General features: G+C 44.6%; 3 protein-coding genes across 15 annotated transcripts in view; 1 reads left to right on the plus strand and 2 right to left on the minus strand.

Moving 5' to 3' along the window:
• The window catches only part of DGKA (diacylglycerol kinase alpha), a 29216-nt gene extending 23552 nt beyond the window's left edge, over positions 1-5664 (minus strand). For 4 of the 12 annotated variants that reach the window (XM_060165927.1, XM_060165925.1, XM_060165926.1 and 1 more), the window contains exon 1: positions 5420-5663. The gene's annotated coding sequence lies outside the window, so the exon portion shown is untranslated. Of the gene's footprint in view, positions 1-153; positions 245-4380; positions 4495-5419 lie in introns of those variants that run through there. The other 8 variants (XM_060165924.1, XM_060165920.1, XM_060165930.1 and 5 more) reach the window with 4 other exon arrangements.
• Positions 5665-8217: 2553 nt separating this feature from the next.
• Positions 8218-26435, plus strand: PYM1 (PYM homolog 1, exon junction complex associated factor). 2 transcript variants are annotated; one of them, XM_060165918.1, is made up of 3 exons: positions 8962-9014; positions 23746-23839; positions 24229-26435. In XM_060165918.1, the coding sequence occupies exons 1-3, from the start codon at positions 8981-8983 to the stop codon at positions 24710-24712; spliced, it is 612 nt and encodes a 203-aa protein (XP_060021901.1). In that variant the 5' UTR covers positions 8962-8980; the 3' UTR covers positions 24713-26435. The 2 variants fall into 2 exon arrangements, 1 of the variants encoding a protein (XP_060021901.1); XR_009543464.1 differs by lacking the exons at positions 8962-9014; positions 24229-26435 and adding an exon at positions 8218-8470 and having other exon boundaries at positions 23746-23838.
• Positions 26436-26473: 38 nt separating this feature from the next.
• The window catches only part of LOC132529447 (transmembrane protein 198-like), a 37848-nt gene continuing 36498 nt past the window's right edge, over positions 26474-27823 (minus strand). Inside the window, exon 4 of the mRNA XM_060165938.1 lies at positions 26474-26728. Within this exon, the coding sequence (XP_060021921.1) occupies positions 26604-26728 (125 nt within the window). The 3' untranslated portion in view covers positions 26474-26603. The remainder of the gene's footprint in view (positions 26729-27823) is intronic.

A 27823-nucleotide genomic window follows, 5' to 3' on the forward strand; every position in this document is an offset into this window, starting at 1 on the left:
TTCTCTCCAACGTTTCTGTATCCTTCTCCAGCTCTCTGATTTCTTCCCCAACCTGTCTTGATTCATCTCTGACCATCCCTCACATCCCTGCCCCCCACCCCTCTTTCCCAGGCTATACACGTCTCTGGGAGTGTGTCCCTCGCCTGCTCCTACCTTTTCTCCCTCCAACCCCAATCTCTGTAGTCTCTGCCGGGCCTAAGCTCTGTCCCATCTCCCTTCGCATCCCGCATCCCGCAGACCCGGCCCTCCGGCGGTTCTCACTGAGATGGCGGCACGCCTCCCGGGCCACTACCCCATCTTGCTCCGCCTCCAGCCCCGGTCCCCAGCCCTGCTCAGTTACCACTCCCAGAGCCACCCACGCCCCGCAGCAACGACCTCTAGCGCTCCTGGCGCGCGCGACAAAGAACCAGCTCTAGCCGGGTCCCCAGCCCCGGCCCCGCCTCGTCTGCGTCCCGCAGCGCTCCACTGGGGAAGGGCGGGACCCAGGCACGAGAGATTGGGGAGAAGGTAGGGGAAGAAAGCTCTGAGCATCTGCCGGGCGTCTCAGCTCCAGGAGGGTTGTGCTGAGTGCGGGAGCCTTCCTTCCACCCTGCTAGGTTATCAGTGTTTAGGGAGCCCCAACTTTCAGCTATGGGACCCAGGGACCAAGGAGGAGCCATCACGTGGATCATGCTGACCACTGACCCAGGGGCCAAGCTGCAGAGGGCAACTTGCCTTGCGGATTCAGTAACAGCAATAACAATACCTTACATTAGCATAGTACAACACCACTTTGGAGTCAAACAAAACTGGGGTTAGTCATATCTGGGTTCCATTCTTAGCTGTGTTACCACTGTGTGACTTGGGCAAAGTACAGCTATAAAATGGCAGAATGATACCTATCTTTCACAGTTGTGAGAATTAAGTCAAATAATGTATGGAAAGTACCTAGTATAACACCTGGCATATAGAGGGCCTACAAGGAATGGTAGTTATTGTATTAACAAGTAAAATCAAATTCTATGAGATAGGGAATTATTGGTATAGCCATTCTACAGATGAAGAAACGGGAGCTCAGAGAGGTTGGGACTTCCCAAGGCAGGTGACAAGGGGAGGAGCCAAGGCTCCAACCCAAGAACTTCGTGGTGCAACCCCCTCCCCCACCACCTCTCTGTCCTCCTCTTGTTCCACTCTCCCCTTCACACACTGCCTTCTAGTCTCACTGCCCTCCTCTCTGTTCCTCAAGCATGCCAAGTTTTTCCCTGCTCAGGGTCATGAGACTTACTGCTCTGTCGGCCTGGACCATCCTTCCCCACTCTTGACAGAGCTGACTTCTTGCTTAAGCTGAAACGTCAGCTCCTCCAAGAGACCTTCCCTGATCGTTCTGTCCTAAGGTAGCCCCCCTCCTTTGCGTAGCACCCTCCTTTGTTTCCTTCATAGAATTTATCACAACTGGAGATTATCTTGCCCATTTATTTGCTTCTTTGTTTACTGTTTGTCTTTTCCTACCAAAATGTAAGTTCCACAGGGCAGGAACTTATCAGTCTTATTCACCACTGTATCCCCAATACCTAATGCCCATCATGTTATAAGTGCTCCATATTGGTTGTACAAATAGTTGTATGAAGCTAGGGAGTCATATATGGGGACTCTTAATCCAAGCGCGGTTAAATGGGATGCCAGAGTATCCATCTGGACAGTGAGGGGAACATGAGACAATGTGGGGCACGTATAGTAGGTGCTAAATTAATATTTGTTAAATGAATGAATGATGCTAAAAAGCACTTATTGTGGTACTCCATCCAAGGCCCTGACCTTCTGTCTCCCCTCCGCCCACTTATTTAGGGTGGTTGGGGCAGGCTTAAGGAGGCAGTTAGGGTCTACTAGAATTTTTTTTCTGATGGTGCAAGAAACTTCTCTGTAACCTCTGCCCTTGGGACATCTCTGCCACTCACCTCCATGTATAGCATTCCTGTTCTGGAGGCTCTCTGGGAACACTTAGAAGGGGGTTCTGAGACACTAATATTGTGGAGAAAGGACTCCACCCACCTGGTCCTTTCAATGACTATCATCTAACTTCTCCTGCCAACAGATCTAATGAATATATAATAGTCTTATGGCTAATGGGGTCTGTAAGGCTTAATTAGCCTCTCTGATTACCCCTGGGGATTCTTAGATGGCTCCAAGGTTCTAGGAAATGGAATCTGAGAGAGAAAGTGACAGGGAGAGAGCAAACAAGAGACAAACGGGAGAGAAGACAGAATACTTCTCTCTTGCCTGTCTTTTCACAAGCCCCCCCGGTCTTACATGTAGTATATAGGAGAAGTTAAAAGAAAGGACTTTTGAATTAGATAGGCTTGGATTAGAATTCTAGCTCTTGGGACTTCCCTGGCGGTCCAGTGGTTAAGACTCTGCGCTTCCAATGCAAGGGGTGTGGGTTCGATCACTGGTCAGGGAACTAAGATTCCACATGCCACGCAGTGTGGCCAAAAAAAAAAAAAAAAAAAAGAATTCTAGCTCTTGGGTGAGTTATTTCATCTCCCTGAACCTGTTTTCTTATCAGTAAAATGGTTACCTGGAGAAATCAGTCACCATGGGGGGGGTTAAATAAGGTAATACATGCAATATACTTAGCAAACTGCATGGCACAGAGAAAGAACTCAGGAAACATTAGCTATTATTATTATTATTATTATTATTATACAAGGGTGGTACCTAGAGAAACATATCTGGAGATTAGGAAAAATGATGCCTTGGACCCAGGATGGCATAAATTCTAGGGACTCCCAGCAGCAGTGAACCCCAGGTTGTATACCTTCCCACTTGTGTCATGTCTCAGGCACAGGCATGTAATATCAGGATCCTGCATTTTGCCTCTGGGAGGGTGAGGAGGTGGCTATAGAAACTAGACTATCAGGGTCCAAGGACACTCCTGGGCCGGGACCTTGGACATAAAGGCTCCTGCGATTTTTTCAGTTGTGCAGGGCCTTAAAAATCTGGAACAAGTCCAATTTTGTCCTGCTCCATCCCAGCCCTGAGGCTGTAACCTGGGCTAGTCCAGACCAAGGCTAGGGCTAGGAGGGTGGGGTCTGCTGCCCAACCACCAGCTATTTGTGACTCACCCTTCCCCTCCCTCCTCTGGTTTCCCTGCCTGCCCCTACCAACTTGGGGTGAGAAAGTAAGAAGTTGACTTGGAGGCAGAGAATCCTAGAACATCCTCAGAGCTGGGAGGCACAAACTGTCTTATTTTACAGAGGAAGAAACTGAGGCCCAGATAGAGAGCCACTCTCTCAGGGTCACACCCAGACTCTAGACATAGTGTCCTTAGTCCATTCCATTAAATCTTAGTGTCTCTGGTCTTCTAGATCTTATTTTAAACATTAAATACTAAAATTGCTGGTAACTGAGAGATAACTATGATTTCCAAAGCCAGTGCTAACATTTAAAGTTTCCTTTTTCACATCAACACTCATTGCTCACATTCCAAGTCATGTAGGTTTACCATTACCCAAGAATCAGCTATGCCCCCAGAACACTCAGGCTGACCCAGCAAGGATCCCCAAGGGGCAGGCACTCCCTTTTGAGGGCCCAGACCTGATTACCTGGACTTCTGAATCCCTTAACCACACCAGGGCTTACATCCTCCTCCTGTTTCTGAAGACTGAGGGAGGGTCTCTTCCTTCCTGCCCATCCCTGCTACCAGTCAGTGGCCCCTGAGAGGGAATCATTTGGCTTGAAGCCTTAATATTTGTTAAGCCTCCACAAACATGGCAGATGGTAGTGTTGCCTGATTAAGGGGGTGGTGTTTGTGTGTGTGTGGGTGGGTGTCATTGTGCAGTACAGGAGGAAGTTACGATGTTGGCACGCTTGGGGGATGTGGGCTCATATGGTTAAGAGGTTGAGGAGATGCCCAGCAATATTTGCATTTCTTCCTCAGTAAAGCTCATTTCCCCCACTGAAAGGTGAGAAGTAGGATTCAGACCCAGGTAGTTTCAGAAACTTCCCGGTGACAGGTGTGGAAAGGAGAGGGGTGGGAAGTTGGGGACCAGGAGGCCAAACAAGAACCCTTCTCCACCCGTGCAGCGCTGTGCAGGTTCCAAAATGGACTTTCCTCCGACTCGGGTCCCCAGGAGCCAGCTTCAGCATCTGTCCGAATCATCGGGACAGATGGAGGGCAAGGTCTGCGGGAAACACTACTTACGGGGTTCTGGGCCAGTCCTCCCGCTGCCCCCCGCTCCTGGCGCAAACCCTTCTAGCTACCCGCTCCAGCTGTCACGCTTCCTCCTTCTCGGCCCAGCAGCCCTACCCTAGCCCGTGGGGCGTCCCCTCCCGCGGCCCCCGCCCCGGCCTGCTCCGGTGCGGGAGGGCGGGAGGCGGCAGGGGGCTCGCGGGGGTCTCTACCTTGCCTGCGGAGGGCGCGCTGTCGGAGCTGGAGCGCCGGCGCGGGAGCTGGAGCCCGAGCTGGGCTGGAGGGGACGGGCCAGGCAGACGCGGCTGCCGCGGGGCCGCCCCGCTCCTGACGACACAGCTGCCCGCCCCCCACCCCAGAAGGCCCGCCCGCCGGCGCCCGCGCCCGGCGCCGGGCGCCCCTAACTCTGGAAACTTCTAGTTCACCAGACCCGATTCCTCCCTCCCCCGATTATCTCCAGGGCTCTGGTCTGTGCCACTTTCTCCACATTCCTGCGCAGCTCATCTTCCCGCCCCGTAACAGCTCTGTATCTGTCTTTCCAATCACTCACAGCCTCTCCCCGCATCCCAACCCTGGGAGGCCAAGGTAGGGGGCGGGGCCGCTGATGAGACAGCTTGGCTGTTGCCCACCCAACCAACTTCTCACCCTCTCCTAATTGCTGCCACCAGGGGCCTTCCCAGCTCCTTTCCATCCATCCACCATGGATTGAATTCACACTCAGGAGGCTCCGCAGGAGCAAGGCCAGAGTTTCAGACTGCACATCCTAAGACCAGACACCTCCCTGCCACCATGGGCTCCACACTGCTTGACACTACTTGAGAGAATCTGCCCATCTTTGCCTCCAGGTTCCTCACCTCCGTTAAACCCAAACCCCAGGTGCCTCAGATTTGTTTTCCCCAGGCTAAGGACACCTCCTTCTCTCAAGACTCAGATTCTTCCCTTAAGTCTGGGGTTGTGATTCAGGTGCAAAGAGCATTCTGGTCTGGGGGCTTCCCTGGTGGCGCAGTGTTTGAGGGTCCGCCTGCCGATGCGGGGGACGCGGGTTCGTGCCCCGGTCCGGGAGGATCCCGCATGCCGCGGAGCAGCTGGGCCCGTGAGCCATGGCCGCTGAGCCTGCGCGTCCTGAGCCTGTGCTCCGCAACGGGAGAGGCCACAGCAGTGAGAGGCCCATGTACCGCAAAAAAAAAAAAAAAAAAAGAGCATTCTGGTCTGAATCCACCCTTTCTCCATGCCCTAACCCTCCCACTTTACCTGCAGGCCTTGGCAGGTGCTGTGGAAGGCCCTGGCCAACAGTCGGGGTGAAAGGAGATTCTTTCAGCTTCTCCTGTCTGGAATCTGTTTGTAGTTAAGGCTCTTGGGGCAGCATGGATGGTGGTGAGGCTGGTAGAGCAAGGGAGAGAGGCTGAGGCCTAGGGACTTACTGGTAGGAACTGAAGACCCAGGCATCCTGCTCCCTGGCCCCGCCCCAACTCTGTCTAACCGCCTCCTAGCCTTCATTGAAGTAGGGCACAGTAACAAAGGCTTGAGTTCCTGGAATCTTCCCTCATACACCTGGTGGTGGAGAGGGGGAGGGAGAGCTCTGATTGGAAGGGTGTATGTGGGTGTTGTGTGTATGTTGTACGTGTACACACATACAAACACAAATGTAATATATACATACTTTTGGTGGAGGTTGGAGAGGAGAAGGAATGAATACACGAGGCCCTCTAGTGGAAACAGAGGGGTCTAAGCAGTTCTTGACTGTTCTGAGACTTGTTGGAAGAGAATCCTCCATTTTTATCAGAAATATAGCTGCTGAGTAATAGGGTTTGGAGTATCGTTGTTGCATCTGAACTGGAGATATGAGGCAGCGGTTGGAGAGGACCTGTCTCTCTGCTCCTGTCTCCCCTCTAATCTTAAAAAGACAAAGACACTCCCCATCCTTCATCTCCCCTTCCTACATGACCTCCTCAGTCAGTAAATCATAAGCACTTTTTTTTAATTAAAAAAAATTTATTTATTTTATTTATTTTTGGCTGCATTAGGTCTTGGTTGCTGTGTGTGGGTTTTCTCTAGTTGTGGCGAGCCGGGGCTTCTCTTGTTGCGGAGCCAGGCTCTAAGCATGGGGGCTTCAGTAGTTGTGGCATGCGGGCTCAGTAGTTGTGGCACGTGGGATCAGTTGTAGCACGTGGGCTCAGTAGTTGTGGCTCTCGGGCTTAGTTGCTTTGCGGCATGTGGGATCTTCCCGGACCAGGGCTTGAACCCGTGTCCCCTGCATTGGCAGGCGGATTTTTAACCACTGTGCCACCAGGGAAGCCCCAAGCACTTTTGAAGGTTTATTACGCACCAAGTCCTGTACTTTGTTCTGCAGGACAGCCAAAGACATAGATAGCCCAGCTTAAGGACTGCACCAAACAGTGGCTTGGTTGTGTGGGTATGTGTATAAGCCATCCTAAACAAACATACAATATAAGTAAGAACAGGTCCCCTAGTTCCTCTTCCAATCAGTTTTCTGCCCCTGAGCCCCTCATCTAGAAATCCTGGAATGATACTAATCCTTAAGGCACTCAGCTTTCCTTGCAAATAACACTTGCAGTGCTACCACCCTATGTACGACCTGTGTTTTTTCACTCTGTCATCCTCAGCTATGTTCCTACATGAAGTTAAAGATGCTCCTTTTAAGACATTTTTTGAGACTTCAAAGTGGGGCATGAGGTGATCTCTCTAATAAGCAATAAGTTGGAATCGGTCATACTCTAGGCTTGCATCTTCTTTTGGATCTGTGCTCCATCATACCGCAGTTAGTTATTGGTGGGGGTGGGAGGAAGAAAGGCCAAGAAACATCTAAGGAGGAGGCGTCTAATGCCTACAGTTCCAGGTGCTCATTTCTTTAATCAACCACATCATAAAAATCAGAAAGAAAGAAACCGCAATGAACAAAGGGAAAGGAAAAAACAACAGCTTTGTTCTCCCCAGCCTCTTCGTTCCCCTCTTCCTCTTCAGGGTGGTGGGGGACACATCCGGGGTTCAGGGCTGGGTCCCAGGCAGGTCTGCTAGGCAGACAATTGAGTTTCACTTCCCGTCAACCCCAGAGCTGAGGCAGGATGTCTGAAGGCATAGTGGGGGGCCTAGGGTAGGGTGGTCAACAGGGGCCACTTTAGGATTGCTTCTTGCAGAAAGGTCCTTTGATTAGCCCACTAGTACTCCTCAGGTAGTACAGTCAGTACCAACACATCCCTCTAGTTTGTAGATGCTTCAGCTCACTCTTACCTTTAGTAACAAGGCTATGGACAGGATACTAGACCAGCAGGGCTGAAGCACAATTGGTGAAAGAAGAGCAGGGATGAAGGATGGCAGTGTTAGAACATTTGCAATGACAGTGTATTGAATGCAAATCAGTTTTTAAATGAGTCTTTTTGAGATCTTCTGAGCTGGGCCTCTGGTGGAACTCAGGAAGGTGGAGTATGGAAGAGAAGCCAAGCTGTGACCCCATAAAACTTCTGAAGCTTCATTTCAAAGCTTTACTAAGTTCCTAGTCAGCCATTGCTTTGTTTTTTGTTTGTTTGTTTTTTAAGTGGGACATGCAGCCTAGTGTTGGAGGTGGTCACTAACTGGTTCTGTTGGACATTAACCTAAGCCAAAGTGGGGGATTTGGAGGAAGGTAAATGGGTTGATGAGGAAAAAGCAACATGGGGGGGGAAGGAAGAGGGCAGGGCAGACACCTGAGGAGAGGAACTTGCAGCCGGCCCCTCCCAAGCTGTGAGGGAAACGAGTTTAGCAGGACTTAGCCCAGAAGGAACAAGAGCTGCTGAAAGAGCGGGGGAGGGAAAACGTTTGGGTTCCTCTAAAGAATAGGGAGGCACGGGGCAGGGTAGGGCTGCAAAGGGAGTGACTGTACGGCTCAGATTGTTGGCGCGTTGCCCCGATATCGATCCCCATCGCCCAGAGACTTGGATGAGGTTAATTAGAATACTGACTGGGTCCGCCCAGAAGCCTTCGCCTTGCCCTCTGACCCTGGGGCGAAGCCCGAGGAGGCTCCCGGGTCGAAGGCCAGAGCAGACTTGGGCCGTCGTCACTTCGCCGCCCGAGTCCCTGGGGCCGCCCCAGGGGCAGGGCCAGGCCCGGGCTGCCCGCCCAGCCCGGCCCGCCGCGCCTCCTCAGCCGTAGAAGCCGCCGGCAACCCTGAGGCTGCGGGGACAGGTGACCGACCGGCAGCGCCTTCGGCCTTGCACTCCCCTTTCTCGGGTCTCCGTCCAGAGGGTTGAGCTGAGCGGCCAAGGGCAATCGGCACGCGATTTCGACCTCCCCACCTTCTAAGAGAGGGTTAGTTGGGGTCTTGCGTTCGCCCCCAACATTGGTGCGCCCCACTGCGTTCCCGGAGTTTGCCTGTCCCGTCCTATGTCCCCAAGCTGCTCTGGGACCTGGATGAATGCCAGGGCCTGAATATTCTTCTTTTCCTCATTTATTAGCCGCCCCCCGCCCTTTCTGGATGCAGGTGGGCCTTGCCCCCTTTTCTCCCGCAGGTCCTAGACAGTCGAAGAGTGCCTTGAGGAGAGGGGCTGTGCCTCGGAACTTCTCTCGGGGCCCAGAGAACTACTGTATACGCAGCAGGCGCTCACTAATGCTATCAGTGGCAGTAAAAGAGCCCACGGCTCTTATTTTTTAGAGTCTTCAGCTTCTACCCCATTCCTCGTCCTTCACTGCTGTCCATGAAATGGTGCACTCTTCCTTTAAGACTAAAATGGTGGCTTGCTACGATCAGGACTCCACTTCCGGTGGGGAGGGGGGCGGGACCCCAGCCCGCTCACGCCGGAAGTGGTTTGCGTTTTCAAGATGGCGACTCCCTATGTAACTGATGAGACCGGCGGTGAGTGCGGGAGATGTGGAGCCGCTTCTCCCCGGGCTCTCGGGGTAGGGGTTCGGACTTGGAAAGGGGTCTGTGCCCCGCCCATCCCGGGGCCCCTCCTTTGCCCCGCCCTCCGGACCGCCTTCCCCATTCATTCTCTCCTACGGGGTGTCACCTGCGCCCCCTTCTGGTCTCGTGTTTGGGGGGTCTCCGCTTCCGGTCACCCAAACCGTGGGGTCCTTCAATGCTGGACCTTGCTCCAGGACCCTCACGGGCCCTTAGCTTTCGTCCAGAAGTTGGAGCTGCCATATTTCTTTTGGGTTTTTCAGGCTTGGGGGCTCCTACACTCTCAGTTCCCTCCAATTCCTGCTCTCCCCCTCTTCCCCTCCCCCATCTCTCAGTGTACCTGCTTTCTGCCCTACTCTAGCCCCGTTTAAATTCTTTTTCTTGAAGCTGTATTTGTTGGAGACCTCCTCATTGCTACATAGTTCTTTTTTCCACTCTCCCTTATTTTCATTGTTGGGTCACTGAGGTACAGAGGTGTGAAGGGAAGAGGGACCTAATACAACTTTCAGCTAGAGTTTTCTCCTTGATGGCATCACCCTTCTGTACCTTCTCTGGCGATGGTGATGGGAGTTGAGGGATCTAAGGTGGTAGAAGGTGAACAAGAAGGTGTCTAGTGGCCTCTCAAGCCGTGTGACAAGTTTACAGAGCCCACTGTGCCTTCTGATCAGAGAAGGTTTTCCAACCTGGCTGATTGAGATGCTGAAATATCTGTTGTGTATGTGAGGTTTATGTGTTGAAAACTGAAAATCAAGATTTTCATTTTGGCTATAGCCCATCCTAATTTCCCCACCTTCAGAAAAATGTGCGTATCTACCCAGTGACAGTCAAATAAGATAGTATATGTGAAAGCAATTTATAAAACGCTGTGCAAGGCAAAGTATTACAGTTTTTTGTAGCCCTCATTGTGTATGTGTATTCTGTAGAAGTGACAGTGTGTGTGTGCTTTGGTACATGCGGTCTGTTTTAAAATGTACCTTTTATGCCTCTTGCTTTGCTTGTTCTCCATGTTACTTACATCTCAACCCACCCCTCCTATGGTATCTAATGACAACCCAAGTCTCTGCTACTTCTCTGCAGCCTCACCTTTCAAAGTGGTACAACCTCTTCTCTTGCTCTCTACATAGTAGGTACTTCTTCAGTTTGCTTCTTTTTTTTTTTTTTTTTTTTTTTTTTTTGCGGTACGTGGGCCTCTCACTGTGTGGCCTCTCCCGTTGCGGAGCACAGGCTCTGGACGCGCAGCCTCAGCGGCCATGGCTCACGGACCCAGCCGCTCCGCGGCATATGGGATCCTCCCGGACCGGGGCACGAACCCGTGTCCCCTGCATCGGCAGGCGGACTCCCAACCACTGCGCCACCAGGGAAGTCCCCAGTTTGCTTCTTTTAATGTGTGCTTTGGATACTCGTTGTCCAGTACACTTCTCTTTATTCTTAATCGTTTTCTTTAAACTGATTTAATGGACATCCAGATATCACATCTCACCCTACCCTCCCACCAAGAGGTATTTTCTGTTCTCTGTGACTGTGTGGAAGAGAAGGAATCACACTGCTTTTTTGCTTTCTCTTACTATTTCCAGATCATTGATCTACCACTGTCACTGTAAGTCTCATGGAAGGTACTGCCATGCAATTATAGCATTTTCTCTAAAACCTGCCCATTCACTGCCCACAAGGACCCTGATGTAGCATATCTTTTTCTTTTTTCTTTTCTTTTATTCTGTTTCTCAGTGTCTTCACTCATTCTCAGTGTCTTCAGCATCTTTGGAATACTTATTGTATAGTTCCTCAGCATGAGACCATTAACTTTCCTTTGAATTTTCAAACCAGCCACACATTAGAATCACTACAACCTGGACCTACTACATATCCTACCACATAGGACATCACCTATGACACTGCTTCCCCCTTCAGGTGTTCCCCATCACTTATTTTAGCTTCCTTACCCAGTCACCTTTTTTACTTCCACATGCCCATAGAATCAGCTTTTTGCCCTCCTTAGGTTCTCTGGTCCTTGACCTTTCCCATTTCATTGAGTCTACCAGTATCTTCATGACTACTTTTTTGTTTGGTTTTTTTTGCGGTTCGCGGGCCTCTCACTGTTGTGGTCTCTCCCGTTGCGGAGCACAGGCTTCGGACGCGCAGGCTCAGCGGCCATGGCTCACGGGGCCAGCCACTCCACGGCATGTGAGATCTTCCCGGACCGGGGCATGAACCCGTGTCCCCTGCATCGGCAGGTGGACTCTCAACCACTGCGCCACCAGGGAAGCCCTTCATGACTACTTTTGATGCTACCCTGCTAGACCTCTGTGAACAGTCACTATCCTCATTGCTTTCCTCATTCATTTTGATCTTCAATACTAAGCAAGCACTTCTGTTATATTGAATCATACCCATCAACTGTTTTCTTGGCTTCAGCTTCTAGGCCACAGCACATGGCTAGAGAAAAGGCACAGACAGTAGCACATTCAGTATAATATAACTTAATGTTAACTTCTGCCAAGATCACAGCTTTTTTCCAATTCTTCTTTGTTGGTTTGCTTACATTCTACCATGGCTATTTCCCTTACCTTTCTCAGCTCTCGGTGACTTTCCCTTTTAATTCCCCTTCTTGTGGCAGATGGCCTCATTTTCTGTTTCATTGAGAAATCAAGGTCTGTTATTTCTGTTTCTTTCCTCTTCATAGCCTGATTTCTTGAATATCAGGTCCACACATACTATTTCCATTTCCTCACTGCTTACTTGTTCCTTAACTTTTTTTTTCTGGCCTTGCGGCTTTCAGGATCTTAGTTCCCTGACCAGGGATTGAACCTGGGCCACAGCAGTGAAAGCACCGAATCCTAAGGACTGGACTGCCGGGAATTCCCTGTTCCTTAACTCTTCAAAATGGTTTCTTTCTAGCACTAGCCTCTCTCCTGAGTTGTTAGTTCTAATTGTTTGGTGAGTAGCTTTCATTCTTGGATATACTGTCACACCTTAAATCCAGTCTGACCATAATCGATATCAGTTTTTCCTTCCTTATTTCTGTTAAAGGCACCATTGTTCTAGCCAACCCAAGATCAGCTTATTGCATCATTTCTCTCTTTCTTTATTTTAAATAGACTTTACTTTTTAGAACAGTTTTAGATTTATAGAAAAATTGAGAAAATGATACAGTTCCCATATACCTCAAACTCAGTTTCCCCTGTTATTAACATCTTACATTAGTATGGTATCGTTATTGCAATTAATGAACCGATATTCATACATTGTTATTAACTAAGGTCCATACATTATTAAGATTTCCTTAGTTTTTACCTATTTTTTTTTCTGTTCCAGGATCCCATATTACGTTTAGTTCTCATGTCTCCTTAAACTCCTATTGGCTGTGACAATTTCTCAGACTTTCCTTGTTTTGGATGACTTTAACAGTTTTGAGGAGTATTGGTCAGTTATTTTTGTAGGATGCCCCTCTATTGGAATTTGATGTTTGTCTCATGATTAGACTGGGGTTATGTGTTTTTTAGGGGAGGACCATAGAAGTAAAGTGAGGTTTTCATCATATCATATTGAGGATACATAGTATCACAAAGATTGTTTTACTCTTGATATTTACCATGATCTCCTGCCTGAGGTAGCGTTTGTAAAGTTTCTCCACTGTAAAGTTACTTTTTTCCCCTTCTCCTTTCCATTTTGTACTCTTAAGAAAGTCACTATTCACAGCCCACACTTAAAGAGTGGGGAGTTATGCTACCTTCCTTAAGGATGGAGTATTTATACACATCATTTGAAATTCTTTTGCACAGATTTGTCTCTTCTCTGCCATTTATTTATTTTTTCTGCCATTTATTTATTCAGTCAGTTATGTGTATCAATATGAACTTCGGGTTATTTATTTTATTGCTCAAATGTTTCAGCTTTGAACATTGGGAGCTCTTTTAGTTGGCCCTGTGTCCCTTTGACATATCCCCATCAGTGTAGGTTTTTTTTGTTTGTTTGTTTTGTTTTGTTAGCTCTTTCTTACTTTCTGGCACTAGAAGCTGCTCCAGGCTCATCTTGCATATTTCCTGGCCCAGTCCTAGAATCAGCTATTTCTCTAAGGAGCCCTTGTTCCTTTTACTTAAGAATGGTGTGGGAAACCAAGATCAGAGCACTAGGTGTTTTTGTTGTTATTAACAAAATGAACTGGGGTGTTGTTTTTGCATTGTCTTTTACTCCCTCTTCTACCCCCCACCCTCCAATTGTCAAAGTATCATTTTCTGTTTCTGCTGTTGTTACCCTTATCCCATCTTCAATGCTTGTTAGCTACATGGCCTGGGAATTTTAAGCCTAGGGAATCCAAGTTTTAGTTTTCTCATCAATGAAATAGGAATAATAACTCCTACAACATAGGATTATTGTGAGAATTAAAATTTAAATGAAATAATGTACATGTCTAGCACATAGAAAGTACCCAAGAAATGGTTCTGTAATTATTACTGTTATAAAGATTATGGATTAGAATAGATTACATGTGTAAAGTATCAAGCAGAGTACTTGAGTCAATCTAAGTGCCTGATAAAATTCTAGTTTCCTTTATCCTGCAAATATTGCTGTGACCTCCTAAACAGTTGTCCTACCTCTGTCTCTCTCTGTTTCAGTTCATTTGACACACTGTTACCAGATTACTGCTCCTTAAGTACAAATTTAATTATTTAATTTTTGTTCAATATAATTTGTCCACTGTTCAATTTGGCATATACCCTTTTGATCTCTATTTTTCTGTGCATTTTTAAAACATTTTTTAATCAGACGGTATTTACATTTTTATGTGTTGCCTTTTCGTTTAACCTCATGACATAAGTATTCTTCTTTGCTATTAAAAACTCTTTGAAAACATCTTTTAAAATACTGGCAGAGTGTTTTATTATTTGGGCATACACCCTCTCTTACCTTTCTTCTGTTATTGGACTTCTAGATTGTTTCCAGAATTTTTGTTATAAGAACTCTATGAATATTTTTGTACATAAATTTTTGTCTGCATTTAGGGTTATTTTCTCTTTTTTAAAAATTAATTAATTAATTTATTTTTGGCTGCATTGGGTCTTCGTTGCTGTGCGCGGGCTTTCCCTAGTTGCAGCAAGTGGGGGCTACTCTTTGTTGTGGTGCGTGAGCCTCTCACTGTAGTGGCTTCTGTTGTTGCGGAGCACAGGCTCCAGGGATGCGGGCTTCAGTAGTTGCGGCACATGGGCTCAGTAGTTGTGGCTTGCGGGCTTCAGAGCGCAGGCTCAGTAGTTGTGGCTCACGGGCTTAGTTGCTCCGGGGCATGTGGGAGCTTCCCAGACCAGGGCTCGAACCCGTGTACCCTGCATTGTCAGGCGGACTCTCAACCGCTGCGCCACCAGGGAAGCCCTAGGGTTATTTTGTTAGGACAGATTTCTCAAAAGTCGAATTACTGGATTGGAGGATACAAACTTTTATTTATTTTTAAGTAATTATAAAATTAATTTATATTGATTGTAGAAAACTTGGAAAATATTTTCATAACTAGTATAAAATATAAGTCCCATGCATATTTGGTAATTGCAGAGCCCAAAGATAACTACAATTACATTTCCTTTTAGTTTTTCTTTCTCTGCATATATATAGCATATCTATTTAACATAATTTGGATCATACCGAATGGCTGTACTTCCCCAAGTATGATTCTCAGAACACTTAGTAGTCCTGTGAGATGTGCTGTAAAATAAAAAACTAAAATAAAAATAAGCTTCCTGTGGTCAAATAAATTTGGGAAACACTGTAAACCACATTTCCATTGGAATAGTCACATGAACGAGAACATAACTCATTTAAGTCTTGCTGATAAGAACAAAAAAATTTTTTTCCTATGTTTAACCCAGAATTTCTCAAACTTATTTAACAATTTTTGGGGGTAACCTTACAGAAGTAGTGTTACAATATCTACAACACTACAGAAGTAGTGTTTTATTACATAACAATATTTAGGAAATGCTGCTCTATGTTAGGACTACCTTATACTCTCTCTCTTAGTTAGCCAGATTGCTTTCTTTCTTTCTTTTTTTTTTTTTTTTTTTGCGGTACACGGGCCTCTCCCGTTGCGGAGCACAGGCTTCAGACGCGCAGGCCCAGCGGCCATGGCTCACGGGCCCAGCCGTTCTGCGGCATGTGGGATCTTCCCGGACTGGGGCACGAACCCGTGTCCCCTGCATCGGCAGGCGGACTCTCAACCACTGCGCCACCAGGGAAGCCCCCACATTGTTTTCTGAAGGGTTTTACCATTGACAGGATATGAATATACTGGTTTCATCACTTCTTGGACTACACTGGTATTCTGATCTTTAAAAATTCTACTGCTTTGATAGGTAAAAATGATATTTTATTGTTTTAATTTGTATTTCCTTTGATTACTAGTGAGGTTGAACTTTCTGGTATTCTTCACTTATAACACAATACACAATAGTGGTGTAAAAAGCACAGCCTTTGGAACCCACAGCCTGGATTCGAATTCTACTGCAGTTTACTGACATTGTAACTTTGGGCAAATTATTAAATTTCTCATCATCTGTGAAACGAATAATCCTTCATGGAGTTGTGAAAATGAAATAATATATATAAACAGGGACTTACCTGGCAGTCCAGTGGTTAAGACTTTGTCTTCCAATGCAGGGGATGCAGGTTCAATCCCTGGTCAGGGAGCTAAGATCCTACATGGCTCGCAGCCAAAAAACCAAAACATAAAACGGAAGCAATATTGTAACAAATTCAATGAAGACTTTAAAAATGGTCCATGTCAAAAAAATCTTAAAAAAGAAAAATTATATATATACACACACACACACACACACACACACACACACACACACACACACAAACACTGAGTACTATCCTTGTCATGAAGCAAGCACTCAATAAGGGGTAGCTGCTGTTATCTTTTTGGAATTGACTCTCAAATTTACATATGGACCATTCACTTTTACATTTAAGATACTCCTCTCTAATATGAGCACAAACCACTTTTCAATACAGTATCATCTCATACTATATCTCTGCCTAAACCCTCTAGTGAAACTGGGCAGTATAGTATAAAACAGGTGGAATAGGAATGTTCTGGTATGTAAGCTTTGGCGTCAGGACTGAGTTCAGACTGCAGCTACATGCTGCCTTTGTGATCTTGGACATATCTTCAACCTCTTGAAGGCTGTTTCCTCAGCTGTAGATCATAATAATCTACCTATTGTCTAGATTCAGTCAGGTAGTGTATGTAAAGTTCCTGGTGTAAAGTACCCACTCATTAATAAACATTCTTTCCTAATTGTTCTTAACATACTGTGAGTTTTACACTGCCATCATTTTGCTTGTTGTTATTCCTCTTAGAATGCCCTTTCCCTTCCTTTCTCTGCCTGCAAAAATATCAGCCACTGATTTACTGTTGTTATTATTACTACTGCTTCCTACTCTTTGAGGTCAAGTCCCTGAGATTTTCCTAATTTCCTGTCACCTTCCCGCATCAAATGGGGTGTGGTTATTTATTCTCTTGAAATCTCCTATTAGTTATGTGTCAGTGTCTCTTAGGGATACCTAAGACATTTATACTTTTGTCTTATTCTTTGTTTGCCTAACTTGCCCACCTTTTTCCTTACTTAAACTGTAAATTTCTTGAAAGTAGGGGCCATTTTACTGATCTTGATAATCCCTGTAGCACTTCATATAGTATTTTTCTCATAGGAGGCTTTCAATAAACATTCATTGCACTTAATTACAGTCTGGCTTCTGACCACTCTACTTGTCTGAGGCTGTATTCTTGAACATAATTAGGGATTTCCACATTTCCAAAATCAATAACCTTTTCCTACTCAGTTCTGCTTTTCCTTAATCTCTCTGTAATATTTAATACTGTTAATCACCTGCCGTTACTTCAAACTCTTTTGGTCTCCATGGAGTAGTACTGTCCTGGTCCTTTTTTTCTAAGGATTATTTCCTAGTGTTGCTGACACCTTTTCTTCTTTGAGGAAAATAATCATGACCGTTTTTCCAGGGTCATTCCTCCAGATTGGATCTTCTTTTTAATATTTTCTCTATGTTAGAAACCATGTCTGGATGACTAATAAAAAAAAAAAGAAAAAAAAGAAACCACATCTAAGTCTTATAATTGTTGGCCCTCAGGTCATCCTCAGGCTCAGATCTGTGACCCAGATCTCCTTTCTTAACTTTGAAACAGGCTCCAGGGATTCAGCACACCTTTAAGAGTCACTTCCACCTAACCCCTTGGAGTTCTTTCAAGCCTTGCTGTGTTGTCTCTTCACTGTCTTCCTGCCACCCCTGAAAACAAAGCCCTTTTCAGTTTAAGGAAATAGATTGAGGATTACAAAATAGCAGATGTGGGGAAATAACAAAGCTTACAAAGTTCTTATAGTAGCAGTCTCTAACCTCTACTTTCTGGTTCTCTCAAAGATGCTACTGAAAATCATGGTATTCTGCCCGTGGTTTTTATTTCTAGGGTTAGGAATCAGCAAACCTCTCCCCTCTTTTTGACTGTACCTTTGGATACCATCAAGGCCAGAGACTGAAACCAAGATAACATAAAATAGGTATTCCTTTGTGATAATGGGCTATTTGTATCTCTGAGGGCTTCCAGTTAGGATGGCCATTCAAGAAGCTTCTGCCCTATCTTTTCTCACACTCCATCTTTTTCTTTTTCTTTTTTTTGCTGTGTTTTATTATTTAATTTTTTTATTGGAGTGTATTTGCTTTGCATTGCTGTGTCAGTTTCTGCTGTACAGCTAAGTTAATCAGCCATATGTATACATATATCCCCTCTTTTTTGGATTTCCTTCCCATTTATGTCACCACAGAGCACCGAGTAGAGTTCCCTGTGCTATACAGTAGATTCTCATTAGTCATCTATTTTATACATAGTATTGTATATATGTCAATCCCAATCTCCCAGTTCATCCCACCCACCCTGCCCTTTCTCCCTTGTTTTCCATACGTTTGTTCTCTCCGTCTCTGTCTCTATTTCTGCTTTACAGATAAGATCATCTATACCGTTTTTCTAGATTCCACATATATGCGTTAATATATGGTACTTGTTTTTCTCTTTGTGACTTACTTTACTCTGTATGAAAGGATCTAGGTCCATCCACGCCTTTGCCATCTTTACTAGTCTTAAGGCTTCAACTATAATCTCTGCAGTGTACTTAAATGTATGTTTCTAGCATTGTCCCTTTCTCCTTAATTCCATGTAAAAACACTGCCTGTCTAGAATTGAATTAGTTACTTTCACAAAATTGTCTTCTCCTATGGACTCTTTTTTTTTTTTTTTAAATAAATTTATTTATTTTTGGCTGCGTTGGGTCTTCCTTGCTGTGCATGGACTTTCTCTAGTTGCGGCGAGCGGGGGTTACTCTTCGTTGTGGTCCGTAGGCTTCTCATTGCGGTGGCTTCTCTTGTTACAGAGCACAGGCTCTAGGCACAGGCTTCAGTAGTTGCTTCACGTGGGCCTCAGTAGTTGTGGCTCGCAGGCTCCATAGCTGTGGCTCGCAGGCTCTAGAGCGCAGGCTCAGTAGTTGTGGCGCACGGGCTTAGTTGCTCTGCGGCATGTGGGATCTTCCCGGACCAGGGCTCGAACCTGTGTCCCCTGAATTGGCAGGCAGATTCTTAACCACTGCGCCACCAAGGAAGCCCTGCCTTTCTTTCTTTTTTTTGGTCTACCTTTCTTTTTAATTAGAATGCATGCTCCAAGAAGGCAAGACCCTTGCTTGCTTTATTCATTCATTTTTGTATCCCTAGCTCCTGTTACATTGCCTGCCACAGCAGCAAGTACTCAATAAACATTTAAAATCCATGTGTGAATAATGTTATTACTATACGCACTACATGCCCACAGGGATGTTGTGAAAAATAAGAGAAAACGTGAAAAGCACCAGATTAAATCCACTGTAGCACAATGATTTCCTCTCTCTCATTCAAATCTTGGCAGTCTTCAGATCCTGACTACTTATTCTTCATAATGAATTTCTCTTTCATTTTCTTTTCAACACTTATAGAGACCATTTAAATCAAGTCTTCTCACATTGCAGCTATTGCTTTCATTTTTTTCTACCTTTAGTTTATGTTACACATTTTTCAGGTTAATCTTCTTAAAGCAATGCTTTGTGCAGATCATATGCACTCTCTTAATGGCCTTCAGTGTTCTCCCACCTTCTGAAGCTTGAGTCCAAACTCAAGAGGAGATTGGATACCTTTCATATTCTGACTAATTTACCTCTAGTCTCTTTTTCCATTACATATGCTTTTTGCCAAAACATACTGGATTCTTGCTATTCCCTAATATGATGCTTAACTTTATTTATTCATTAATTTGAATTGATTACCGTCTTTCATGGACCAGGCCCTTTGCTTCAAAGATCAAAGGCAAATTTTCTGCTCTTAAGCAAGCAAACAATTATTTTAAACATTAGATCATGGTAAAAGGCCACACCAGGTGCTGTGGGTGCACAAAGGTCAACTTCTAAACTGGTTTGGGTTGGTGAGGTCAGGAAGGACTTCACTGAGGAGTTCATACTTGAACTTGACCTTTAAAGACCAATAGGCGTTAACTAAGATAAGAATCAAGAAAAGTCTATTCCAAGCCAAAGGAAGATTGTTTTAAAAGCAAAAAGGCATAAAGAATAAAGACACAGGTGAGATTTGTGACTATTTCAGTGTCTGGAGCAGAGAGTGTGAATGACTGGGTGTGAAGAGGCTGGAGACTAGCAAGAGCTGGGTCAAGAAGGCCTTTGTGTGTGGTTCCATCTTCCATGTAAATACCCTGAGGGCAACAGGAATCCAGGAAGAATTTTAAGTAGGGGAATGACTAGTCTGATTTGTCCCTTTGTTTATGTTGTCCTATAAGCCTGAAATACTTCCCTTTCTCGTCTTTCCTCATAACCACACCCCGACATCCACCTGTCTAAATCCTGCTCATCTTCCAAAGATCACAAAGATGCTTTGTCCTCCATAAAATTTTTACTTTACCTGGTCAAAAGTAATTTCACTCTCCTTTGTGTCTCCAAAGCCGCTTGGATTTGAAACCCAAAATGAGATTTTTAAAAACCTACAATATAGCAACAACATTAATTGGAATTTTTAAAAGGAAAAGTTATTTATAAGCCAATCACCAACATAACTTTTCGTATTGCATCTTCTTTTCTAAACTTATGAATATGCATAACATTTAATAATAAATCATAGTGTATATAACTTTATGTTTTTATTTTTTTGGTGGCATGTGGGCCTCTCACCATTGTGGCCCCTCCCTTTGCGGAGCACAGGCTCCGGACACGCAGGCCCAGCGGCCATGGCTCACGGGCCCAGTCGCTCCACGGCATGTGGGATCCTCCCGGACCGGGGCACGAACCCGTGTCCCCTGCATCGGCAGGCAGACTCTCAACCACTGCACCACCAGGGAAGACCTAACTTTATGTTTTATATTCCGTTATATCATATTAATGATTAAAATTTTTTGGTCATTTTTAATGGCTATATTATAAACCACTCCTGTATAACTGGATGTGAAGTTTGTTTTTAATTTTTAGCTATTTATAAATAATGCCATAGTTTTCACATGATTACTGTCCCATTCTTCTTTTTTCTGTTTTCGTTTTTTCCTGTTCGAATTATTTCCTTATGCTAAATTTTCAAGATTGGCATTGCTAAAACGAAGTGTGTTGAAGTGTCTTTGGCTTTAACCTCTTTACGCTTCCCCCAGTCAGTGAATTACCAAGAGAGGTTGATCCTTTGGTAACGTGGCTGGCATCATTCTCTTCCTTTTCATTCTCAGTCAGTTCTGTCTCTCATGCCAGGATTATTGCAGTCGTTTTTTTGAAAGATGACTTTTTAAAAAATTTACTTATTTTATTTATTTCTTTTTGGCTGCATTGGGTCTTTGTTGCTGTGCGCGGGCTTTCTCTAGTTGCGGTGAGCGGGAGCTACTCTTCATTGCAGCGCACGGGCTTCGCATTGCGGTGGCTTCTCTTGTTGCAGAGCACGGGCCCTAGGTGGACGGGCTTCAGTAGTTGTGGTGCACGGGCTTAGTTGCTCCACGGCATGTGGGATCATCCTGGACCAGGGCTCAAACCCGTGTCCCCTGCATTGGCAGGTGGATTTTTAACCACTGGGCCACCAGGGAAGTCCCTGTTTTTTCATTCTTGAATTTTTACTCTTGTCTCTAAACTGTTGCAGCTCAGCAAACAATATTCTCAGTGGCCCTCTTTTATTCACCAGATAAATTCCAAATTCCTTGACCTTGTTTTTAAGGCGTTCTACGGTCTGGCCCCATTTTTAATTTTCAACCTAGCTTCATGTTATTCCTCATCATGAACTGTCTGGTTCTCCTGGGCTCCTCTGTTTTCTGTTCTTTACATACTCAGGCCATCCCCACATCCAAGCCTTTCTTGGCGCATGTTTGTTCTCTCTCCCATCCCCTCTACCTGTCAAATCTTACCCATTTTTTTTAACATTTTTTGTTTTAGTTTTAATTTATTAATGATATTTGCCTTTTGAACAAAAACCCAATTCATGTAACAATGTATAATCCCCGTGGGAGGCTCTGGACTGGACTTTTTATTTTGTTAATCTTTTTTATTTTCTTCTTTTTCCTTTTTTTTTAACAAATTATACTAAAAAAAGTTATACTAAAAAAAAGAAAAACAAGACTAACACAAGATATAAATATATATATGTGTTTTTTTTAGGAATATGTTATTAAAGCTTAATGGTTTCTACCACCTCTTCTTCCAGGTTATCCCTCTTAAGGTAATCAGCATTAAAGTCTTGGTATCTTGGTATGTGTCCTTCCACACCTTTCTCTTTGCCCCTATACACAAACTCTCTGGACCTCTAAGTGCTGCTCCTTGCCCCAAAAGGAATGGGAGCACCCTCTACACCAGCAGTTCTCAAAATGTTGTCCAGGACCCTTGGGGATTCCCTAAGACCCTATCAGGAGGTCTGCAAGCATAACTATTTTGATAATATACTGAGATGTTATTTGCCCTTTTACTGGGTTGACATTTGCACTGAGGGTACAAAAGCAATGGTGGGTAAAACTGCTGGCCTCTTAGCGTTAATCAAGGTGGTGGCGCCAAACCGTACTGGTCATTGTGTTCTTCACTGCCACATGCTTGCAGTAAATAATGCCAGTTTCACTTAAGAGTATCCTTGATGATGCAATAAAAATTATTAATTTTATTAAACCCTGGCTCTTTAATACACATCTTTTTATCTATTTTTCCAGGTTTATTGAGATATGACTGACATTTAACATTGTGTACAATGTTATAGGTGTACAAGGTGATGATTTGATACACATATATATTGCGAAAGGTTTACCACAATAAGGTTAGTTAACACATCCTTTACCTCACATAATTACCTTTTCATTGATTTATGGTGAGAACACTGAAACTCTACTCTCATAGCAACTTTCAAGTGTACAGTTCAGTTTTGCTGACGATAGTCACCATGCTGTACCTTATACCCCCAGAACTTACTCATCTTATAACTGAAAATTAAACATCTTTTTAGAGTTCTCTGTGAATTAAATGGGAAGTAAGCATGAAACACTGCTGCACACTGAAGTGGTGTCTCAAGGAAAAGCACTGGCGCAGTTGTTGGAGTTGTAAGCTAAACAAGCTTCCTTTTCATGGAACTCTATTTTTCCTTGAAGGAACCACTGACAAACTATAGTAATTCAGACCTGAGTACCTGATAGGCATTTTCCTGAATAATGAAAGAAGTGAGCCTGTCATTTCAAGGAAAACAACTCTCAGTGTTTGTTGCCAGGGATAAGATTCAAGCCTTCAAGTGGAAATTAGAATTTTGGAAAACTTGTAACTGCCACTGGAAGCGTGACAGCTTTTCAGTAAAGGGTTTTCTGACGAGATTAACGGATGTGATTTTTTTAAAAAAGATTGCACAGTGAAATGCATAATATTACAAAATAAGAGCGTATGGGGGATTCTGAAAAAAGTTTAAGGATCTTTACACATTATTCTGCAACTTGCTTTTTCACTTAGTATATCATGAATACCATTCAAGGTCAGTACATCTGTATCTAACATTCTTTTTCATAATGGCACGGTGTTCCATCATGTGGATGACCCACGTCTATTTAGTCACTCATCTATTGATGGTCATTCAAGTTGCTTTCAGCTTTTTGCCAATTTAAATAATGCAGCAACATTATTATAATGCAAACATCTTTACATGTAGCCTGTGTACTGGTGCTTTTATATCTACAGTATGGATTCCTGAAAGTTGACCTATTTTTCACCATCCACCTTAATAAAACTTCCCCTTTTCTACATCCCTGGTCATTTCTCCTTCCTATGATTCTTGTTTTTGCCCTTTTTAGCCTCTTATTCATGTACTGTCCTTTGATGTCCTCATGCTGTTTTGTTTTTTTTAAACTTCCTCTATGCCTGCCCTGTCTTACCAACTAGATTATAAAAGTAGAAACTCCCTGAGGGCAGGGATGGTGTATTATACAGTGTATAGGCACTCAGTAAATAATGAGAGTGGGATTGACGGTTGATATGAGAAAAGAATGCCTTAATGGATGCATTTAGTGGAAGGTGCTGGGGGATGCTGTGTGCATTCATGCATTCTTTCACCTTGGGGGCTATTTGAAAATTAGAAAGAGTAACTCTCCAATTTAATTCTCCCATTTCAGGCAAGTACATCGCTTCAACACAGCGACCTGACGGGACCTGGCGAAAGCAGCGGAGGGTGAAAGAAGGCTATGTGCCCCAGGAGGAGGTCCCAGTGTGCGTGGTTAGGCGTGAGGAGGGAGTATTTAGTGGGGTCCCTACAGCAAGAAAGAACATGTGTGCCTATGAGATCAGGGAAGAATTTCCTGATCCCAGGATCCTAGGAAAGGGAAGGAGGGGGCTGGGATTCAGGGATGAGTGAGGGATGAGTAACCAAGTGACTGACAAGTCCTGTTGCTATGGCCTCTGTTCAGCAGAACCTGTAAATAGCATTCAGAGATCCAGAGCTTTAGGACCTAGGGATCCTACAACCTGCAGAGCAGAGGAAAGTTGGGGAGGGACCAGAGGCAGAGGAAGGAAGCAGGAAAGTGAAAAGGGTGAAATAAATTACAAGGTTAGGAAAAGGGCTCGAAAAGTCAGTGATTCTTTGACACTGTTCCCCGCAGGTATGAGAACAAGTATGTGAAGTTTTTCAAGAGTAAACCAGAACTGCCTCCCGGCCTGAGCCCGGAGGCCACTGCTCCGGTCACCCCATCCAGGCCGGAAGGTGGTGAACCAGGCCTCTCCAAGACAGCCAAACGCAACCTGAAGCGGAAGGAGAAGAGGCGGCAGCAGCAAGAGAAAGGGGAGGCGGAGGCCTTGAGCCGGACTCTCGAGAAGGTGTCCCTGGGAGAGACAGCCCAGGTCCCCAGTGCCCCACAGGCCTCCCGGGCAGCACCTGCAGCTGCCTCCGACCAGCCTGACTCAGCTGCCACCGCTGAGAAGGCCAAGAAGATAAAGAACCTAAAGAAGAAGCTTCGGCAGGTGGAAGAGCTGCAGCAGCGGATCCAGGCTGGGGATATCAGCCAGCCCAGCAAAGAGCAGCTGGAGAAGCTAGCGAGGAGGAGGGCGTTGGAGGAGGAGCTAGAGGACTTGGAGCTGGGCCTGTGAGGCCTTTGGGGAATAGAGGATGGACAGCAGAACAAACCATGGGGCTCTCTGGGGTCCTGGGGAATGTGGGCAGCAGCAGTCAGGAGGGGTGCCCCCGTACTGGCTCACTTTCACCTCTCATGGCCCAATTCCGTCCTCCAGAGCCTAGCCTCTCCCTCATTCCTTCCCTTTTTTTCCCAACTCCTATTTTTTTGGACTTTTCTCCCTCCCATTCCCAGTGTTCAAAATCTCAGTGACTATCCCAGGTACCTTTGCTGCTGATTTGGGTGTCTTGTTTAAAAAAAATTGGGTGGGTGGGAGTCTCTTGGAGAACTGAGGTTGAGGGTAGGGGGAGTACGCCCAAGTCTTGGAGTCTTGGTTCCTGTTCACAGTGTTTATGGGTTATTTTCCCCTCCATCCCTAACCTCTTTTTTTTTTTTTTTTTTTAAAGAACAGAATAAACTCAAGTAGACAACATGTTTTGCCTCTCTTCTTTTCAGCTTCTAGTAGGTGTTTTATCCCCTTCAGTTTGGCACAGGAAGATAAGTATTGAGAGTAATATTCTTTTTAATTTTTAAAAATAATGTGTATCACCAAATTAGCAACACTGACTTCTGTACACGTTTGCTCAGACTTCAGTGAATAGAAATTAGTGTTATAATAAAATGAAACTTAAATTTAATTTGATATTAATTTACATGTATCATCATTATTGTGCTGCATAGCAGTGGGGCCCTAGTATCTCCCTTACTGTTTACTTCTGAAGATCATTGACCTAATTTTTTTTTTTTTTTTTTTGGCCGCATCGCAGGGCTTGCAGGATCTTAGTTCTCCCACCAGGAATTGAACCGGGCCACTGCAGTGAAAGAGCCGAGTCCTAACCACTGGACCACCAGGGAATTCCTGGGACAGCTCTTGAAATTTTATCTTCTCAGATGCCATCCCAAGATGGCATTGTGGGGCAAACTAATGACACAGGACGAGGAATTTACAGCCAAAAAGAGCTGTCACTTAATTTTCGCATACCCTCTGATTTCCACACCTTCACTTGTCATCATCTTTCTTTCTAGCCAGCTGCCAGAATAGAAAGCCACGGAGGAGAAGTCAGCCTTAGTTCTTAGCCTGACTCTTAAGGTTCTACCCAATCTGGCCTCATTTCTTGCCATTCTTTTAACTCTAGTCAAACTGCTTCAACTCTACTGAACTTTCATTTCATCGAATGAGCCATATTCTCTGAGCCTTAGTCCTTTGCCCCTGCTGGTCCCTCTGCCTAGAATACTCTTCCTGTCCCCTTCTCCCTAATCAACTCTTTCTTAGCCTTTGGATCTCTGCTTAAATGTTATCTTCTCTGGGAAGACTTTTGTTACCCTCAAATATTAATTAAGGTGTCTTTCTTAACCTGCTTCCTTAACACTCCACGCTTACATTTGTGGTGGCATTTATTATATTGTCACTTGTTTTCTTGTTAGCCCTTCTCCTCCTCATTAGATCATGTGCTCCTCGAGCATTGGGATTGTGTTTATTATCATTGCATCCCGGTGCCCAATATAGTAAATTCTCAAATGTTTGGCTGAATGAATGAAGACACAAGCTATGTGGGGAAACAGAAGACGAGGGAAAATGTATGCCTTCCACACCTGAGCAGTTACTGAGAACTTGATTGGGCACATCAGTGTGAGACCAAAAGTTCAACTTCCCTTGTGTAAGAAAGACCCCTATGCAATTATAAAGATTTTAAATAAGATTTTTAAATACAAATTTATTTATTTATTTTTGGCTGGGTTGGGTCTTCATTGCTGCGCGTGGGCTTTCTCTAGTTGCGGCGAGCAGGGGCTACTCTTCATTGCAGTGTGTGGGCTTCTCATTGCGGTGGCTTCTCTTGTTGCAGAGCATGGCTCTAGGCGTGCGGGCTTCAGTAGCTGTGGCTCTCGGGCTTAGTTGCTCCACGGCATGTGGGATCTTCCCGGACCAGGACTCCAACACGTGTCCCCTGCATTGGCAGGCGGATTCTTAACCATTGCGCCACCAGGGAAGTCCCTTAAATAAGATTTAATTGGCTTATAAGTAGGTATTTGATGCTTTGTAAGTTCAGATGTTATAGAGGAATCTATACTTTAAAAGTCATTATTAGGGAGAGATTACTTGCTTTGCAAAAGCACAGTATTTACCACAGTAAACCTTTAAATTTCCTGGATCTTTAGTAGCTTGGTTAAAGTTTATTTTGATATTTTTTGGGTCCCATCAATCATTGCACTAGTCTGGAGGGATGAAGTTAGGAACACATTTTACACAATTCTACACATTGTAGAACCTTCATTTAAGGAAGCTCTTAAGTCATGTAAATCACTAAGCACTGGTCAGATTTAATTAAGTGCTGTGGTAGAGGTATCAGCAATGAGTTGAGGGAGAGCTAAGAAAGAAACTGTTTATTCTAAGTGCGGGGATGGTGAGCCTTAATGGTGAAGTTGGATCTTAAAGAAGACTATGACTGGCATCTCAAGAAAGACAAGTAGTGGGGAGCAAGTATGTACAAAGGCTTGGCAGCATGAAAGGTATGTGGTAAATTTGCTTTCAATTTTGATTTTTTTTTTTTTTTTTTTTTGGCCGTGTGGCATGCAGGATCTTAGTTCCCAGAGCAGGGATCGAACCCATACTCCCTGCAGTGGAAGCGAGGAGTCTTAACCACTGGACTGCCAGTGAAGTCCCAATTTGCTTTCAATTTTGTAGGGGCACATTTTCTTACATAAAATCAACATTAATTACTTGATTAATATTACACTAACTTACGTGCAAATGAAAATTTGCACGTAAGTTAGTGTTTTTCTATATGTGGGTAATGAAATCAATTTAGAAACTTGTGACCAGTACTGCTTCTTAAGTAGAATATAATAGAGCAGAGACTGATGCTTTATAAGAGTAAATATGTCTCACGATAATTTTGTTTCAGATATATACTATATGAGTATTGGGTTAGAATGTAAGATGTTTTCCTTACCTTTGTCTGCAGGAAAATAAATTTCAAAGCCACTAATGAAATCAATACTGAGGGGCTGAAGCACCACACACACTTTCCTTCTGGTCTTTATATTTGGGATGGGTGGAATAGAAGGATATTAGTTTAATTATTTCCTC

The sequence above is a fragment of the Lagenorhynchus albirostris genome, chromosome 11 (assembly GCF_949774975.1).
Source record: "Lagenorhynchus albirostris chromosome 11, mLagAlb1.1, whole genome shotgun sequence".
Classification (NCBI taxonomy): domain Eukaryota; kingdom Metazoa; phylum Chordata; class Mammalia; order Artiodactyla; family Delphinidae; genus Lagenorhynchus; species Lagenorhynchus albirostris.

What these genes read in the sequence shown, in the direction of transcription:
- PYM1 (XM_060165918.1), top strand. Translation starts at nt 8,981, where the DNA reads ATGGCGACTCCCTATGTAACTGATGAGACCGGCG. An exon ending in TGTAACTGATGAGACCGGCG is followed by an intron (nt 9,015 to 23,745) that starts GTGAGTGCGGGA and finishes CTCCCATTTCAG; the next exon opens with GCAAGTACATCGCTTCAACA. An exon ending in CCCCAGGAGGAGGTCCCAGT is followed by an intron (nt 23,840 to 24,228) that starts GTGCGTGGTTAG and finishes TGTTCCCCGCAG; the next exon opens with GTATGAGAACAAGTATGTGA.